General features: G+C 36.8%; 1 protein-coding gene across 5 annotated transcripts in view; it reads right to left on the bottom strand.

The window, feature by feature from the left end:
- LOC138703129 (ATP-binding cassette sub-family G member 1-like) overlaps positions 1–14,766 on the bottom strand; it is a 57,569-nt gene extending 42,803 nt beyond the window's left edge. For 3 of the 5 annotated variants that reach the window (XR_011332975.1, XM_069830745.1, XM_069830743.1), the window contains exon 1: positions 14,518–14,765. Coding sequence is in view for 3 of the 5 variants with exons in the window: in XM_069830743.1 (XP_069686844.1) it covers positions 14,518–14,608 (91 nt within the window). In the remaining 2 variants the exon portion in view is untranslated. Of the gene's footprint in view, positions 1–14,517 lie in introns of all 5 variants that reach the window. The other 2 variants (XM_069830744.1, XM_069830747.1) reach the window with 1 other exon arrangement.
- Positions 14,767–19,030: the final 4,264 nt, after the last annotated feature.

Raw genomic sequence — 19,030 nt, forward strand, 5'->3', positions numbered from 1 at the left:
AAGCAATTATTCGAAGGTCACTCCAAAAGTAATGCACAATATTTGAAAATTACATTTTTATCCTATAGCTAAACTATTTTCACAGAACGTAGATACATCCTTTAGGAAAAAAAATGTCACTTTTCCACATAATCCCTGTTCCTTTCAACTGCCTTAGTCCACATTGGAATAAGGGCCTATATATCTACACGATAAAAGTCTTTATCACCACGTTTGAGCCACTCTTTAGCAGCGTGCACGAGGGAGTCGTCATCTTCAAAACTCGTTCCGCGAAGAGATTCCTTCAGTTTACCAAAGAGATGATAATCGCATGGTGCCAGATCAGGACTGTAAGGCGGATGTTTCAGTGTTGCCCATCCAAGTTTTCTGATGTGGTCTGTGATCTTGTGACTGACATGTGACCGTGCATTGTAGTACAATAGCAGAACATCCTGCTTCTCCCGATGTGGTCGAAGACGGCTCAGTCGAGCTTGAAGTTTCTTGACAGTTGCCACATACACGTCAGAATTAATGATGGTTCCGTGTGGTATGATGTCCACAAGCAAGAGCCCTTCTGAATTGTAAAACACTGTAGCCATAACTTTGTCTGCTGAAGGCGCAGTTTTGAATTTCTTTTTCTTTGGTGAATTAGCATGATGCCACTCCATTGTTTGCCTCTTTGTCTCCGGTTGAAAATGGTGGAGCCATGTTTCATCTACTTTCACCATTCTTGCAAGAAAGTCATCGCCACCATTCTCATACTTGTCCAAAAGTTCCCTGAACACTATTTTTCGGTTTCTTTGTGGGTTTCTGTCAACATCCTCGGAACCCACCTGGCACAAACCTTGGAGTGACAATTCTTTCACTGTTACTCGTTTGTCAGCCACAACCATGTTGTCAAAACGCTGCACATTATCAAAACTTCGTGCACTGCAGGGTCTGCCGCAGCGAGGAGTATCCCAATTGTTGGCTTGTCCTCTTTCACCAGATAATCTGCTTGCTCAGCGACTAACCGTACTGCAATCGACAGCTGCATCTCCATACACCTTTTTCAACCTCTTGTGAATTTTTCCCACAGTCTCGTTTTCACAGCACAGGAACTCGATAACAGCAAGTTGCTTCTGACGAATATCAAGTACAGCAACAATCTAGAAGGAGTGCTATCATGGAGCCACTAATGAGAACGACTTAAATTAAAAATGAATACAAGCGGGAAGGTCGTATCTATGGCCTCCATAAATTGCAAAGGTGTAGAATTAAAAATAAACTTAAAAATGTTCTGCATTACTTTTTAGTGTGACCCTCGTACATTTCAGTTGCTTATTTATTACCAGTTAAATGGTTCTAAATTACAAGTGGAAAACTGAAAACAAATATGACCAGGACGCAATCAAGAAAGCTCTATGTGAGCATAATAAGAGAAGATAAGCCTGACATCTGTCGAAAAAATTATGGAGTGCCATGAACTACACTTTAGTATTCGCTGAAAGTAGATCTTTCAGTACTAGGTGTATAAAATAAAGTCAGGTTTAAAAGTGTGTTTGCTTCAGATATGGCTGAAAATTTGAAGTAGCGTGCAATCAATCTGCAGAAACTGTTTTTGGGAAAGTCTAGAGTGGAATTTCGAAAATTAGCCTTCGGATTCGCAGAATCCAATCATATAGAGCATCCTTTCAATACAAACCAGAAGATGGCTGGATCTCCCTGACTTGAGGCTTTCATGAAGTCAAAAAAACTGTCTAAACAAAGATTAGCCACACATATGATGGGCATATTAACATGTACAGACATGGAAAATTTATTTGAACACTTCATTTGTGATATGTTCACATATTAAATTTAGTCCTGTGAGAGTTTGTTGTGTTGTAAATGAAATCTGAACTCGGAAATAAGCTATTTTGTTGAGGATACAAATACTGACGAAGTTGCCCCAGAGTGCGGGGCAACTTCGGCAAATGTAGCGTCTTTAATTTATTTTTGTTTTTAATTCAATGCTTCACTTTTTTGTAAATTCTGATCCATATACATAATACAAATATATCAAGTGTATTTATCATTAAGATTTTGAAACATAAATTGTCTTTTTATTGTACTTATGTGAGTGTTTAGCTTAACGTGCCAAACTTGCCCCGACCTCCCCTAAGTCTAGTAATTCCAGTTTTGTTTCTTAATTATCTTTATCAAGTCCATAGAGAGTTTCAGTGTGGCAGTGCTCAGGGACATTGGTTGAACCAGGCCAACATGAAGAGTTTGTGCACGGTGCGCGCTATCGAAATTTCTAACGAACTTATTTTAGTACTCCGTACACGAATTAACACCAACATTATGGAAAAAAAGTTCTATGCTCTAAGTAGCAATTAACTTTTTTACATGTTTTATGCATTCATTGAAAAATAAATGAGTAGCAAAGGAAATACGTGCATTAATCAAGATTACATCAAAACAGATCTTTTTCCTCTCCTTAAAAATTGCTCCATTTTATGAAAGGATAATTCAAAATAGTTTCAAGTATTCTCAATGTTATGGCAGGCTATACAGTCCGTATAATGTAATAATTCTTCTTTTTAAATATCGTAGATTTTTTATCCGAATATTGAAAATGAGATCAAATTTATTGTACGGATATATTTCATGAGTTTATTATACTTTTTCGGTGTATATAGTATTTGTGGACCTAGAAAAGTTGTTTGACAGAGTGGATTGGAATAAACTGATGGGGATCCTAAAGACCTTTGATGTGCATTGGAAAGAAAGAAGGCTGTTCAGTAATTTTTATATGAAACAACGAGTCAAAGTCAGGATAGGAGAAGAAATGTCAGAAGGAAGCGAAATAGGGAAAGGAGTAAGTCAAGGATGCCATTTATCACCTCCCTGTTCAACATCTACTTGGAGTATTTAGTGAAGAACTGTTTTCAGAACATGGGAGGAGTGATAGTAGGAGAAAGAAGAATAAAGTGCATAAGATTTGCTGATGATATGGCGTTGTTAGCAGAAGAGGAGATGATACTAAGGAATATGCTACTGGAGCTAAATGAGCTGTGAGCAGTATGGGATGAAGATAAATGCCAACAAGACGAAGACCATGGTCATAGGAAGGAAAATAAAGAAGGTAAACTTGCAAATTCTACATGAGGCAGTAGAGCACGTGAACAACTTCAAATACTTGGGATGTATTATAAGCAGTAACATGAGCTGCAGACAGGAAGTCAAAAGGAGGATAGCAATAACAAAGGAAGCTTTTAATAGAAAAAAGAGCATCTTTTGCTGACTTCTGGAAAAAGAACTGAGAAAGAGACTAATGAAGTACTTTGTGTGGAGCGTAGCATTGTATGGGGCATGAACATGGACATTACGACGAAGTGAAGAGAAGCTAATAGAAGCATTTGAAATGTGGATATGAAGAAGGATGGAGCGTGTGAAATGGACAGACAAAATACGAAACAAAACTGTGTTGGAAAGAGTGGTTAGCTTTAAACAGAGAACTAAAACAAAGTGGCACTCTATTTGTTGCAACGCTGCTGTAGAAGGAAAAATGGCATTAATGCTTCTCTTGATGCTGAGTCAATAAGATACTACCACTTGAAACTAAATGAATGAACACTGACTCTGTTATGGGCCTTGCAGAATACATCCGTCAAATTTTCCAGAAATCATTTAGTTGTTCATGAAATATTAACAAGATATCCCGGAAAATTTATGTATGCTGCTTTTAGATTAGGTAGCTTACAGTAAATCATTATTCAGTTTACACAATTAAAGTGGTATTAACATATAACGCTGTGAAAACCATACATTCTTGAAAAAAAAATTGTCTAGCACCATGATTTTTATGCTGTATTCACAAAAATTGGTCCTTTTTTTAAGATACTTCGTCAAAACATACATTTTCAATAGCTGTTGTCAACAAATTGTTCATAAATTGTTGTAAATAATTTAACATATTATGAAATGATGTTTCTTTTCTCTGAAACTATTCAACTTATTTACAGGACTTCTTTTGGAGTTACATTTTCATGCACATAATAGCAATCTGAATTAATTAGAAATGTGATATTAAGAAATATTTTATTTTAAAACATATTATTATGTAAATATTCTGATAAAATTACATTCATGAAAAATTTTGCAAATTTCGGTATGGGATATTATCAGAAAACTAAATGACTCAGTTTATTAGCTCTCTTGATATGTATATTACAGTAAAAATTCAGAACAATATATATATATATATATATATATATATATGAGTTTTTGAGAAAAGATACATTTCTTACAATAATGTGTTTATAAAAATTTATAAACAAGTTGTCGACAACAGCTATTGAAAAAGTATGTTTTGACGAAAAAAAACTATCTGGTGCCAAATTTTGTTCGGCGATGTCGGTTTTCTAATGTTCTCGTTATTATTGTGGTGTCAAATTAGATGTTTAATACGAAAGATATGGTAAATTTGTGAATAAACACCATAGTTTCAATTAACACTGAAAAGTTGCTCAAATAACAAATTTACCAAATATTTAGTGATAATATTTAGTGATAAAAATGCGTGACATGCTGGAGGTCTGACCACTCAGCCACCGCAGAGACTAAAGAAACATACTAATATCTATAATGGAACTTGAGCGAAGAGTTTTCATGACGACACTCAGCCTTCACTTATGGCACATGTAACATCACAATAACAGTGTTCAGTACAAACATTCATGACGGCTGGGATTCTGAAGAGTAACGATGACCTTCACGCAACGTTAAATACGCGAAGAAATTCACGTCGTACACGAGTCACAGATTCAAACTTTGTCAGTCGCAAAACATATTGCACTTTTCTTCGGACATCCATCTTGTGTAATTATTAATTGTAACATTGAAAATTATTGCATTTGTTCGATTGTTATTGTCTTTTGTTTCCTTCGGTGCTTCAGACTCTTCACTCAAATTCCAATATACATATTAGTATGTTTCTCTAGTCTCTGCGGTAGCTGAATGGTCAAACCTCTAGCCTGTCACGCAGGCGGCCAGGGTTCGAGTCCCGGTTAGATCTGGATTGGATTAACACTTGTGGAGAAGATCGCATTTGGAGTTTTTCTCGGTGTTCTCCCGTTTTCCCCTATATTAGGCATGTACATAATTTCGTCATCATTCCATAGCATTCCCCGATCGCCGGCTGGCGACGCACGGAGGGGGCTGGCCTAGGGACGAGGGTCGTTGCCTGCTCGAAACCTGGCTGCACAGCGAACCTTAAGGCTTGTTTACACGACGACACTAGGTTTCGCAACTAATTCCATGAAGCCGATTTCATGAAAATTATTACGTAGAAAATTGTTCACATGGAGACACTTGTGTATATTGTATTTTCATGACAACTTTTGTATTTCTCTTCAGTGCATAGGCGGAGAGAGAACCGTTTCCTTTGGGGGGCAAAACAAAACCATAGAATCCCGATATAACGAGGTTACGGGGGATATCATTTACTTACTCTCCTGTTATAGCTTGACCGTGGTACAGTATATCGGAATATGATCATTTAATAAAAGTATTTTTGGGGTGCAAGTTTCTTATAGTGTTACATCCATATCCGCGATGTTTCGGACCGAGTTGTATATGGCTTCAACTGTAGGTCTACTATAAATGAAATTATAATAGGGCATAACCATAGGCAGAGTTATGGGAGGGTATGTGGGAGCAGTGCCCCCCCCCCAAATTTGTCTGAACTTTTTTTTTTTTCAATTAACATTACAAAATATTGAATTCAAAAGACTTTTATTGCTTTTGTTTATGAATGGGATATTATTTGTAAATGCTACCATCGTAACATCTTCCTGGAAAATGGCTGTTTTCACAAAAAAATCTTTGAACTGTGGTTGTTTTATGAAAACTACTGAAAATTTTCACTCCTTTAACATGGGACTATGGTGTTTTTTTTTTCACTAACACCTAATTCAGTAGATGACCGCTGCAGATTTCTAACACAGGAGTACAGGCTGTTTCAAAAGAAACATTACAAATTACGCAAATTTCTGTGTTTATGTTAGGGTTATGTTTAATTTTCATTGTGAATGAGCCTTTAGCCATTTGCGCTGTAGTGTCGATGAACTCCTGTTCTTCCGTTGAACAGTGGCGGAATTGAATGTCCATAATGAACGTTGGCCACACGGATCTGAACATAGGATAGTCGAGTTCTAAAAGTGTATGCATATTATATCACAAACGTTCTAAAGGTTTATGCAATTTACTTATGTTTACAATCCTAGGCGGAATGTTAATTTATCATTAAGAGAGCAGACATTTCTCACAAAGGCAGGTTTTAAACACACTATTACCACAGTCTAATATATACTGTACAGTCACGAAGCTTAAGTTTATGAGGATTCTACGAACAATAGACTGTGCAGGTACTATTTCGCTTTGTCTGTGATGAGGAGATAGTAGCGATCCTAGTGGTTAGCAACTATCTATGAATGCATATTTACTACGTATTGAGCTTCGTGACTGTAAATACTAGACTGTGCTATTACTCTAGGACCAATATTATATAATTTATTCCATAATAAAAATGCCCGTGAATTTTTTAATTTTCCCTTATTAAGTTCAATAAAAATATTAAACATTTCCTTATAAATTATATTTAAATTAGTTCTATGTATAATTTTTTTTTATTCCATGTTATTTCATTTTACTTTTTTATATTTCAGTATTTTAAATTTTGTATTTCTTACATACATGTGAGATTACACACAAACACACGCCTTGTTGGTACGCGTGTTCATGATTCTTTATATCTTGTTTGTAATTTATTATACAAATACAAAATTATTCACGTAAAGTAAAGAAGACTGTCAATATTGTATTTTGTTTCGTATTGAGCTCACCATCGTAATCATTGAACGGTTTTTAGGTGAACCTAAAGACATTACACAATAGGCTATATCGTTTGTCTATATAGTAGTAATAAACAACCAAATAACAAATGATCATGTGATCTTCCAACATTGCTGTCTCAAAGAATTGCACCATTTCGGTCAAATCCTCTCTTTGTTCTGCAGAAACAGTGGACGATATTTATTTAAACATCTACGAAATCGAAATGTTTTTCGACGATAAGTGGCTTTTGTACAGTTACCCTGAAAGGAATGAGACGATTCTTGGTCGTCGCAAGTTAAAGTTCTACAGTGCGGTTCACTCGATATCGACGTAGGGATACATAACATGACAGATAGTACAAGAATTGTTACAAGGACCACAACAAGGACAAGGACCAGAATAAGGATCACGAAGAAGACTGCCATTTAAGGCCAGGATTTCACAACGTAGCTCGAGTCCCAAAATATCATTGCTTCACTGTACCGAATGGCAAATTCCTGCTAAGGGATCTACATTCTGGACTGCTGCTATCACTGTCTTGTCTCGGTAGCTCATATGCCGGTTCCATTGTATAACCGAAACGTCTCGTGTACGATCCCAGGTAAAACTTTTTTTTTATTGAGGTGTAATTAATTTGTTCAGAGTTCCTCGACTGTCTAATTTGTCGAAAAATATGGAATAATTTATGCCCAATTTCTGGGTCTTACAAGTGGGCTGAACCTCGTCAAAAAAAATAAATCTTACTTGGAAGTTAAAAGTATTCTTCCTCAAACAAAAATCATAAGAAACAAAAAGAGACCTGTTAACTTAAAATCTTGTCCACATGCCATCAGCTTCTATTACAGCTCTAAGTCGATCCAGCATGGATGTCACGAGATTGTGGAATAAGTTCTGATCCCCGTCGAGATCTTCCCAGGTGTCAACAACTTGATCCCACAATTCGTCTCGATTTCGAGGGCGTCGGTGGGCATAGGTGGCTATCCTTCTCTTTTTCAATTCCGCCCATAAATTTTCGATGACATTCAAATAAGGTGACTTCGGAGGCCAATTAATGATTTCGATCTCGGGTCTCCTTTGAAACCATCTTTGAATGCTTGCAGCATAGTGCACGGGATGGTTATCCTGCTGGAACAGCAATGTTCTTTCGGGAAAAGTTCTCGGGCGGAGGGAAGGAATATATTTTCCAGAATGTGCTCGTAAGTTTCCGCATTAAACCGGCCATCGATGCGTTCTATAACGCCAGGTCCATCGTAAGACATCCACCCCCAACACGATATGCTAAAGCGCCCCGATCTTTCACGTCGGTGCACATAGCGCTGATCATGTCGGAGACCATCCTCACGATAGACACGGACAGGACCTTCGTAATCACTTGAGATGGTTGTTTCGTCGGAGAAAATTACATTTCTCCAATCGAAATCCACTCGATTGGTAGCGAAGGCAAGACGGTCGACAGCTTGTGCTTCCCCCAATATTTCCATTTGCGCAGCCCTCCGGCTCCTAATACCGCGGTTCCTCAAACTGCTGATCACAGTCTGTGAAGAGCCGGGAAAGTTAGATGCTGCTCTTATTTCGTTAGCAGTCAGAAAGGGGTCCTGTCGAACTGTCTCGAATAAAAGAGCATCCTCTTCCAATGAAGAAATCCGCGGACGCCCAGGAATAGGGCGATTTTCGACCTCCCCAAAATTTTGGTAACGATGAACCCATCTCGCGGCTGTACTTCCAGGAACACCGACCAAACGGCCAGCAGATCTAGCCCCATATCCAGCCTCAACTAGAGCTATAACTCGCTGTCTCATGTCACGTCGGTTCGCCATTACGATGAGAAATGAGAGATGACGATAATACTTTAGTGTAGACAATGACTATTTAACATGATATAGAATTATTGAAATAAGAGGCATCTTGCATAGTAAGAGTTAATAAATTAACCCTAAATTAAATATCTAAATAACAGGATATAACAGGAAGTCCAATTGTTGCGAAACTAATCAAATTAAATCCAATTACATTAAATAAACAAACCCCAAGTTATGACACCACATTGCTACAGCTAAATTGTAGGTTATTAACATAAGCATTGAATAGGTCCGTGGTTGTGCGTTGGACGACAAAACCAAACATCGAAAGTTCGAATCTTGCCGAGGAATGTAACTTCTTGCTTTTTATAATGTAAATCAGACTTATAACTACAATCATTCATATTTCTTACATTATTTATTAATATTTATAGCCAACATTGAATTTGTAAAGAAAAGACTTTAGAAATCTCATATGGAATTTGTGATCTGTAGTGACATAAACATAGATTATCTCTCGGAACTTTTCCGTAAAAGTAAATTAAATTCACTCCTTGAAACTGGAAACCTTATTCGTAGGGTCATTTTCCCATAGCATACAAGCTGAAGTAACACAGCCATTGATAAACGTTTTGTACACAGAATTAGACTGAATTCCTATTCGACAGAACCTATAATCAATGGCTTGTCTGACCATGATAAACAAATCCTATGTGTTTCCAATGTCACTGAACAATTTCAAAATATTAATTTAAAAACTAAGAAAGGATCGTAATTGCTGTATCTAGTGATTATTTACATTTATGTCTACAAAATGAATCTTGGAAAAACATATATGATACTGGTACTACTGATATTAAGAGTAAATATATTGAATTTTTCACTTAATTTCATAATCACTTCAGTGGATGTTCTTCACTCAATGTTGTGAAAAAATTCAAAAGTTAAAACATGTAGATAACGCAGGGACTTCAAAATCTCATGTATTAAAAAGAAGAATCTATATGTAATGAGTTGCAATGTAATGATCTTCATGTTCTTAAATACTGCAAGAAGTACAGTGTAATTTATCAAAAATTATGAAAGAGGGAAATAGAATATATTTGAGTAGAAAAGTACAAAATTCAGATAATGCAATTAAACCTATTCGTAATATTATTAAATTTAAACTTGTAGATATCCTAAGAAAGAAAATATTTTTTCATTAAAACCAATGATTATAAAGTAGAGGATCCCAAATCTATTGCAAATTCTTTTACCGTATTATAGTATATAGTACAGAAATATTATTGACAACTTAAACATTCAAGATTTTGCAAAAGATACTGCAATTGGTTACTTAACAGATGTATTTAATAATTATTATTAATATATGTAATTAGTGAATAACTGCAACAATGCTTATACATTCAATCATAACATGAATAAAATTGAATGCAAACACGTAGATAAAATAGTTAAAATTAACTGCAAGGGTGAGAATGAAATACTCCAAAGCCATACTTTTAACAAAAATTGTTTTTTGCGAGTGCATTTCTTACACATATGGGAAAGTTATTAATAAATTATTGTAATAATTACTCAACAAATGCCATAGCCTAAGGACTCTAAACTTTTGTAAAAGTTTGTCTATTATTATATATTTTTTTTAATTTCATTTTAATTGTTAGTTTTTAATATGTATGCATTTACATTGTATATATGTGTGTGTATAAATGCATTCATTAGATTAACGTTTATAATATTATAACTTGTAATTTTGTATTGTTTGCGATCATTAACACTTAATCTCAGGACTTTGTAAAACTATATTTCAACGTGACTTAGCTATTTCAACGTTATTTAGACAAAAAAAAATTGTTGTGTAGACTAAGAATCGAACTCGCACTCTTCTACACAACACGCAGAAGTCTTACCGTCTGAGCTATGGAAACGACATGAAAACTTTCCTTTCTGTGCGGAGTGTCCATCTAGTCATGAAGGTCCATTGTCGATCTAACTACACGATTTATGTATATATTTATCTTTTATTTACGTAATATTATCATATTTTTTGCAGTTTTTTAATTGAATTTCGGAACGATGCTAGTAACAAACCAAATAGCCTGAATTTAAGTAACTCAATATTCGTTATCTTGTGTATCGGTGCTCTGGTCTCCGATCATGCGCAGTGTCTTACATCTGAGACTTAGGAATATTCAATCGTCTCATCCTTTTCCAGGGAAACTGTACGTGGTATAAAATTTCGGACAGATTTCTTCGGAAATTTTCATCTCTTTATCATATTTACACGGACGACGGAAATGACGAACGGTAGTCATATTACATAAATATACACATCTTTAATAACAACATTTACGGTAATTTCATAGTACATGTAACTATTCATCGATGGGTTAAATGAGGGAATAGATAAGTGACAGTAAACAGAGGTACCTATGTGACAAGGTTAGTTGAGGAGATTATTTAAGCCTCGACCCCATATCACTTAAATAATTCCCTCAACTAACCCACTAACCTTGTCGCATATCTCGGTATAAAGTCAATGATTACATGTCCTATGATATTACCAAATTTACTTCCACTTACTACCGGACCTTTGTTTCGAGTCTTTGAAATGGATAGGCTACTCAGATTGCAGTTGAAAAAATAAGAAATTTGACTTTCTGCCTAGCGTGACCTTGACCTATGACATCTTATCATTAGCTCGACAAGGAAAGATAAATTGTGCATAGTCCCGGACCTTTCCAGTTCATTAATCCAATGCTATTTTTTCAGAATCTCAACTATAGTCGCTGCAGAATCAGACATATCAAATACATGTCGCTAAAATATACTAAATTGTTTTAGGTTGGTTATTTAATGGCGCCGTATCAAATACTCGGTTATTTAGCGTCGATAGATTTAGTGATAGTGAGACATTTGGCGAGATGAGGTCGATTCGCCATAGATTACCTGACATTCGCCTTACGGTTGGGAAAATCTAAAAAAAAAAGCAAGCGAGAATCGAACCCGCGTCCGAGTGCAACCCTGGGTCGGCAGACAAGCGCCTCAGCTGACTGAGCTACGCCGCGCCGCACAGTGTGCAATAACGCAAATCTAGCTGGACAAAATTCATAACTTTTCTGCATTCCAACGGATTGTTATGAAACTTTGTACAGACATTATAGATAGCACATATTCTTTGTGTGCGGAAACTCTGACTATGATTGTGAAAGAGGAACTACCCCTTTATACCAGCTGGTTTTAGACAAAAATAGTAATTTCTCTCCTATCTAACAGATTTTTATGAAAAATTGTACGGAAATTACACGTAGAATGTATTTTTTTGTGTATAAACTCTATTTACCAGCTAAAATAAATCATTATTATTATTATTATTATTATTATTATTATTATTATTATTATTATTATTATTATTATTATTATTATTATTATTTACAGTTTCACAAGGAAGTACCCCTTTACAGGGGGTACATTTACACAAGATTAACTTCTCTCTACATAACAGATTTTATGAAACTTTGTATAGGTAGCATATATTTTGTGCACAAATTCTGATTACATTTGTACGCTACCTGTAGGCCTAGTAGTTGTACAAAGTTGCATAAAAATAGTTTATATACGAGAGAAGTTGTTAATTTTGTCTAAATGCACCACTATAAAGAGGCAATTCCTCTTATAAAACATAATCGGACTTTGTAGACAAAAAATATATATTCCACCTGAAACTTCTGTATAAAGTTTCATAAAAACCGTTAGATAGGAGAGAATTTATTAATTTTGTTTAAATGCATCCCTAAAAGGAGTAGTTCCACTTATTGAATCGTAAATATAGTTTGTGCACAAAAATATATGCTACCTGTAACTTTCGTATAATGTATCATAAAAATCTTTTAGATAGGAAAGAAGATATTCATTCTGTCTAAATGCACCCACTATAAAGAGGTAGTTTTTCTTGTGCAAACATAATCAGAGTTTGTACACAAATCATATGTGCCACCTGTAAGTCATGTACAAAGTTTCATAACAATGCGTTAGACTGCAGAGAAGTTATTAATTTTATCCAGCTAATGATTTGGGTTCTGATTCACTGTGCGCTTGTTAAGGTTAGATAAAAATGTGTCCAATGTATTTTTAAACTTATATTCCATATCATGTGAATAATATTGTAGGCCTAAACCACTCTCACATTGATTAAAAACTTCCTTAGTCAATGATTCTTTTCTGTTGTTAAGCCGAACATGGAACAATTACCTTACGCCCCACCATTGAAAAAAATTAATTACTGATAAATGCATAAGAGTGCGCAAACTTTAAAACAAGGATTCAACACTCTAAATGATGCTGTATTAAATGGTAAAAGAATTGTTGTTGCCGGACGTGACCGGCTATACTTTAAAAACATGACTTTTTAAATTGTAAAATTTAAACCCTACCGTAAGGAGGAAAATACTTTATAAAATTGTAATTGAAGTTACATTAGTAAGAACGTACCTTTATGAACAAATTCCATGCTTCAGAACACAATAAATCACTAACAATTCGCTGTTTTTCACCCACATAGTAAGCCCCTCTCTCTACGACTGAACCGGAGCTAGAAGTGTTAGGAAGAACTCAAAGTTTATATCCTTCTAAATATACTCGTATAGGCCTATGTTTTGCCGCTGATAAATCAATAAAAGCTATTACTCACAACATTTTTCAAATATTAAAGGACACGAATTCATATTCACCTATGCATAACTAAACAAGTCGAAATTTGACTTTTGTCCACCTAGATCGGGAAAATTGCACACTGTGCGCCGGTGGCTATTGTTTACTACGTTTTCATGGAGTATTCAAATCAATTCGAATACGTTTATCGTATTGAAACTTCCATGAAAACGGGGATTAAATATTATGAGTATCAAGGTCGATACACCTAAAAAGTTGGATAGGATCGTATTCAATATGGATTGAGTTCCATGAAAACGAGTATCGTATTCAAAACGATTTCAATACGCTAAGCGCATGAACGATCATTATTTGCTGCGCCAGCTGTTTTATCAACAGCGAGGGCAATTGTGTATGTTGAAAAGGCGTGTTGTAACTCGTAATATTACCATTCTTCATGTCGATGACATGTTAACCAACATAACTACTTTCGAAACTTCAACTTCCGTATTCAAATCGTTTTCAATACGTATCGAAAATTGCATGAAAACAAGGATCGGGGGGATCGTATTCAGTACGATAAACGTATTCAAATCGATTTGAATATTTCATGAAAACGTAGTAATAAATAGCGAGATCTTATACGAATGCTATAATAACAATAAAGCTGTTGTCAGTATTCACAATTTTAATTCACATTTAATTGAAAAATGTACCAAACTAAAACGATCCGGTACGGACAATATTGTAGCTATTTCTTACGAGACTGAACAGAAAGGTTCCTGAAATTGGAACGCCACGCCGCGCCGCCGGTCCATTTCGAGCCTTGAGATAAGGTTTTGGAGTAAGTATCCGACAATTCTTTGTAATTTGATTTTAATAAATTTCTCATATTGTTCACTCTTTTTTTACTTGGTTATTTAACGACGCTATACCAACTACTGGATTATTTAGCGTCGATGGAATTGATGATAGCGAGATGAGGCCGAGGATTAGCTATAGATTAACCTCACATTTGCCTTACGGTTAGAGAAACTAGGAAACGCTCTACATACACTGCGAGTATGACTTATTCTTCATGCCCTGTCTACATAAACAAACAACGTAGGCCTATTTGACGACTCTCTCTTTTCAGGTGTTAAGTTTAAGATCACCGTATTTTGTATAACATAGGCCTATAGCATTATTATAGCAATATAGCGCAAGAAAAAAAATTGTTCACCTTTCTTTCCTGGTGGATAATAACAAAGGTTGTCAAATTCGATGTCCAGACGATCTTGACACTGAATACCTCTCTTGTCACGTTCTGCCATTCTCGGCCACACGATGCAAGCACGCTGCCAATATATGATTAGATAATGCACTGCGATCTGCAATATTCCTTCCGATTACTCTGTTATCTTCACTGCAGTCCACTGGTCCACCCACTGGAAGGTACAGCTGCGACTGGCCAATCCGAACGTTTGTTTTGCTTTGCGTACTATGACACGCATGAAAGACACCGGCGTTACTCAGTCGGTTAAGGCGCTTGCTTGCCATTCTGAAGTTGCGCTCGGGCGCGGCTTCGATCCCCGCTTGGGCTGATTACTTGGTTAGGTTTTTTCCGAGGTTTTCCCTAACCGAAAGGTGAATACGAGATAATCTATGGCGAATCCTCGACCTCATCTCGCCAAATACCACCTCGCTATCACCAATCTCATCGACGTTAAATAACCTTGTAGCGTCGTTAAATAACCAACTACAAAAAAAAAGACACGCATGAGTGTCAGCAGATTTGCTGATTCGTCATCGCTTCATCAGTAATGACCTTAAATCTTTACTTCTTATGTTGGGTGGTAGCGTCTCTGGCAACAAATCTAGCAGATCCGTCTTCGATTCGACGATTCCAAACTACTGAGATTGGAGAGGTACGGTTTCCGATAAATCCATGGGACCAGTGTTCAATTTCTGACAGGGCAGTGGAACTAAAAAAGATTAATGTACCTTGTTTTGTGTTTGCGCTGTTTTTTTTTAATGGTGGCTTTATATCATGCTAAGCAAATGCCCAGAGATATTTGTGGTGTTGTTCTTTAAAAGCATATGCTCAGCAGTCAGTGTCGCATTTAACATTTTTACGCCCCCAGGCACAAACACAACACGCGCACTCCTAAAAAAATGAACCACGGTACTGTTACGCGGATAACGTATTATTATTAAATCTTATGCTAGGGTTTTTGTACAGGCTTATGCAGAGTGTCTCAGGAGGAATGTAAAATACTTCAGGATAATGTAGTTTGGGTTGAACTACGTCTATTTAACCTGGTATATCTATGTCCGAAATTTAACGATTAGAGAGAAATACTGGAACGCCTTGCTGTTCCGTGTATTATACAAGGTGGGCCTTGGGAAATAGTACAAAATAAAAAACGAATATCAGAAAATATGCGTAACTATAAAAAAAACCGGACAGACCCTTGTAGCTGATTTCAGAGCCTTGTTCACTCCAGAGCACGATAGACTGGTAACTAAAGGCTGGTTCACAATAAACCGGGAACGAAAACGACAACGAGAACGTGAACGGAAATATTGTTAAAATATATGTATTTAAATGTGAGCATTCACAATTAACTATTGTGAATACTCACATTTAAATACATTCATTTTAACCTTTTATAAGACTTTCGTGGTTCGAATCCTGCCTGGGAAGGAAACTTTTTTTTTTTTTTTTCCTTATTCAAATTTTTTTCCAATACTTTTCGATTGCTGGTAAAATTCATGTTCTGGGAATAATAAGTTAATTAAGTAGTAAAATATCGCTGCAATCGAAAAGTATTGGGAATAAATTTGAATAAGGAACAAAAAAAAGTTTCCTTCCCAGGCAGGATACGAACCACGAAAGTCTTAGTTACTAGTCTATAGTGCTCTGGAGTGAACAAGGATCTGAAATCAGCTACAAGGGTCGGTCCGGTTTTTTTTTTTTTGCCACTACTGTACATGAATTGCCATTTTAAGTCTTGAATATGACATCCCGCAAATGGCCTCCATCGGTATTCATGCATTGCTGCAAGCGCTCTCGCAAGATTCTCATGACAAGTTGAATCATTTCATTGGGAATGACATGAATCTTTTTTGGATTGCATTTTCAAATCCTGAATAGTGTGTAGCCGCCGGGAGAAAACTTTCTCTTTGAGATAACCCCAAAGAAAATAGTCTGGGGCTGTCAGATCTGGAGACCTCGCAGACGGCGCGATATCTCCCAATTGCGAGATCAGTTGATTTGGAAACAACTGGCGCAGTGTAACCATCGTGTTCCGGGCTGTGTGTGCTGTAGCCCCATCTTGTTGGGAAAACGTTGTGTTGAGATTATTCATTGTTAACAGTTCTGGAACAAAAAAGTTTCCTGTCATGTTCTTACACCGCTCGGAGCTTGACGTTGAGTGGACGTTTTTCGTCTTCAAAAAAATAAAGTTCGGCAATGCCAATGGAAACTCCAATAGCGCACCAGAATACGACCTTTTGGCTGTGTAGAGGTTTCTCATGAAGAAGTTGTGGGTTCCTGTCTGCATAGTAACGAAGATTTTGCTTATTCACGAACCCGCTAAGGCAAAAGTTCGCTTGTCAGACATTGCCAGAGCAGACAAAATGGTCTCATCTAGCTGCAATTTTCAAGAAATGTCATGGCGATGGAGCACTCAAATTTGTGAAAAAATGGCCAAAAAATGCATTTTTTGTTTTATGCATATAAAATTAACTTGATGTTTCAGCCTTCTAAAACTGGTTTCATTTCTGCCCTCCGACCATTTAAAGGTCTTTAAATTGCCGTTTAAATGCCTTGGTGCGTAGCAAAGGCGTGGGCGTGGCATCTCCCTGTTACCTGCCAAGCGAGAATCTTGAAAGTGATGTAATTTGCTTGTTATTAATTCATACTTCCCGCAAAAAGTTTGTGTGTGTGTGTGTGTGTGTGTGTGAGTGTGAGTGTGAGTGAGAGTGAGAGTGAGAGTGAGAGTGAGAGTGAGAGTGAGAGTGAGAGTGAGAGTGAGAGTGAGAGTGAGAGTGAGAGTGAGAGTGAGAGTGAGAGTGAGAGTGAGAGTGAGAGTGAGAGTGAGAGTGAGAGTGAGAGTGAGAGTGAGAGTGAGAGTGAGAGTGAGAGTGAGAGTGAGAGTGAGAGTGAGAGTGAGAGTGAGAGTGAGAGTGAGAGTGTGTGTGTGTGTGTGTGTGTGAGAGTGAGAGTGAGAGTGAGAGTGAGAGTGAGAGTGAGTGAGTGTGAGTGAGTGAGTGAGTGAGTGTGTGTGTGTGTGTGTGTGTGTGTGCGTGTGTGCGTGTGTGCGTGTGTGCGTGCGTGCGTGCGTGCGTGCGTGCGTGCGTGCGTGCGTGCGTGCGTGTGTGTGTGTGCAAGAGTAAGGGATATTTCTGTGAGAGTCAGCACTGCAAGAACAGAGCTTCCAAGTTTGTTTTTGTAGAAAAAAAACTCTGTTATGTTTTGGTGTGCTTTCACACGTGTTTCACAGTTTCTTCATTGTTCCGTGTTTATTTGGCCGTTATATTAGATTGTAGATTGTTTATAGTATTTTTGTTTACTTCTTTTGTGATATAAATTCGTTTTTACAGTTATTTTAGTAGTGAATATAGTCACGTTATAAAGTTATATAATTTACGGTGAAACGAGGATTGAGCGGATTCCGACGATTTTGCAATACAAAATGTTCGAATTACAAAGCGAATTTGATGGAATTTTTTGTGGAGATGCATTTTAAAACTCAAGCATTCTATTGGTAATTGTTACAAGTAAAGTAATTGTAGAGATATGTGGTAAATTACCTGTGAAATGACACCTCCAACGTAATGTGAGTGCAAACGTTCTGTTTTCTAGTCAGTGAAACGATTTTAGTCATATGAAACACACGATGCGATGTAATGTGAAGAATGCAGAACTGTTATTAATTCAATACCCACTGAAAAACTCTCAACTAGAGCATATAATACTACAATAAACACATAAGTTTCACAACTGAACTTTCTTTCGAAGCCCGCCATTATGATAGACAATGACGCACTTCAACTGCCAACGTAAAAAACAAAAAATCACTACTTCACGACAGCCACACTCAATCGCTTGCGTATTCGATCAAATTCGTGCATGCACCGCTTTCCGGATCAACAAAGTTGAGGCTCTGATTCACAGTCAAATGACGGAAATTGTTAACATCCAGGCCTTCATATCCCTTCCAACAGTCCGTCATTATTGTGGTTTGAGAGGCGACATGTTTCCGAATAAGACCAAGCAAAGTATCTTTGTCCCCCTTATTATTCGGACAAATCTCCAATCGCGCTTCCTTCGTCTCACGATCTATCATGCCCAAAACCCAAGAACCCTCCACAATACGACTACCAGCCTCAAATTTTCTACGTCCAATCTTGCATTCATCAATTTCTACTATATGATTCGGCCTCCAATTCTAGGTTCGTTCTTGTAACGGCGATCCAGACTGTCTGAAAGCAAAATAAACCTTATAGCAAATAAAAGCCTACAAAAACCTAACCTAACCCAACGCATCATAAAAGTCTAAACTAACCTAACCTGTCACTAAAATCCTAACTAACCTAACCTGTCACTAAAATCTAAACTATCCTAACCTAACCTTGCACAGTTTCGTATATGCAAAGCATAAAAAAGCCTAAACTAACCTAACCCAACTTATCACTAAAATCCTAAACTAACCCAACCTAACCTGCCACAGATTTGCCTATACAAGGCA

This window comes from Periplaneta americana, chromosome 7, assembly GCF_040183065.1.
Source record: "Periplaneta americana isolate PAMFEO1 chromosome 7, P.americana_PAMFEO1_priV1, whole genome shotgun sequence".
In the NCBI taxonomy this organism is placed as follows: Eukaryota; Metazoa; Arthropoda; class Insecta; order Blattodea; family Blattidae; genus Periplaneta; species Periplaneta americana.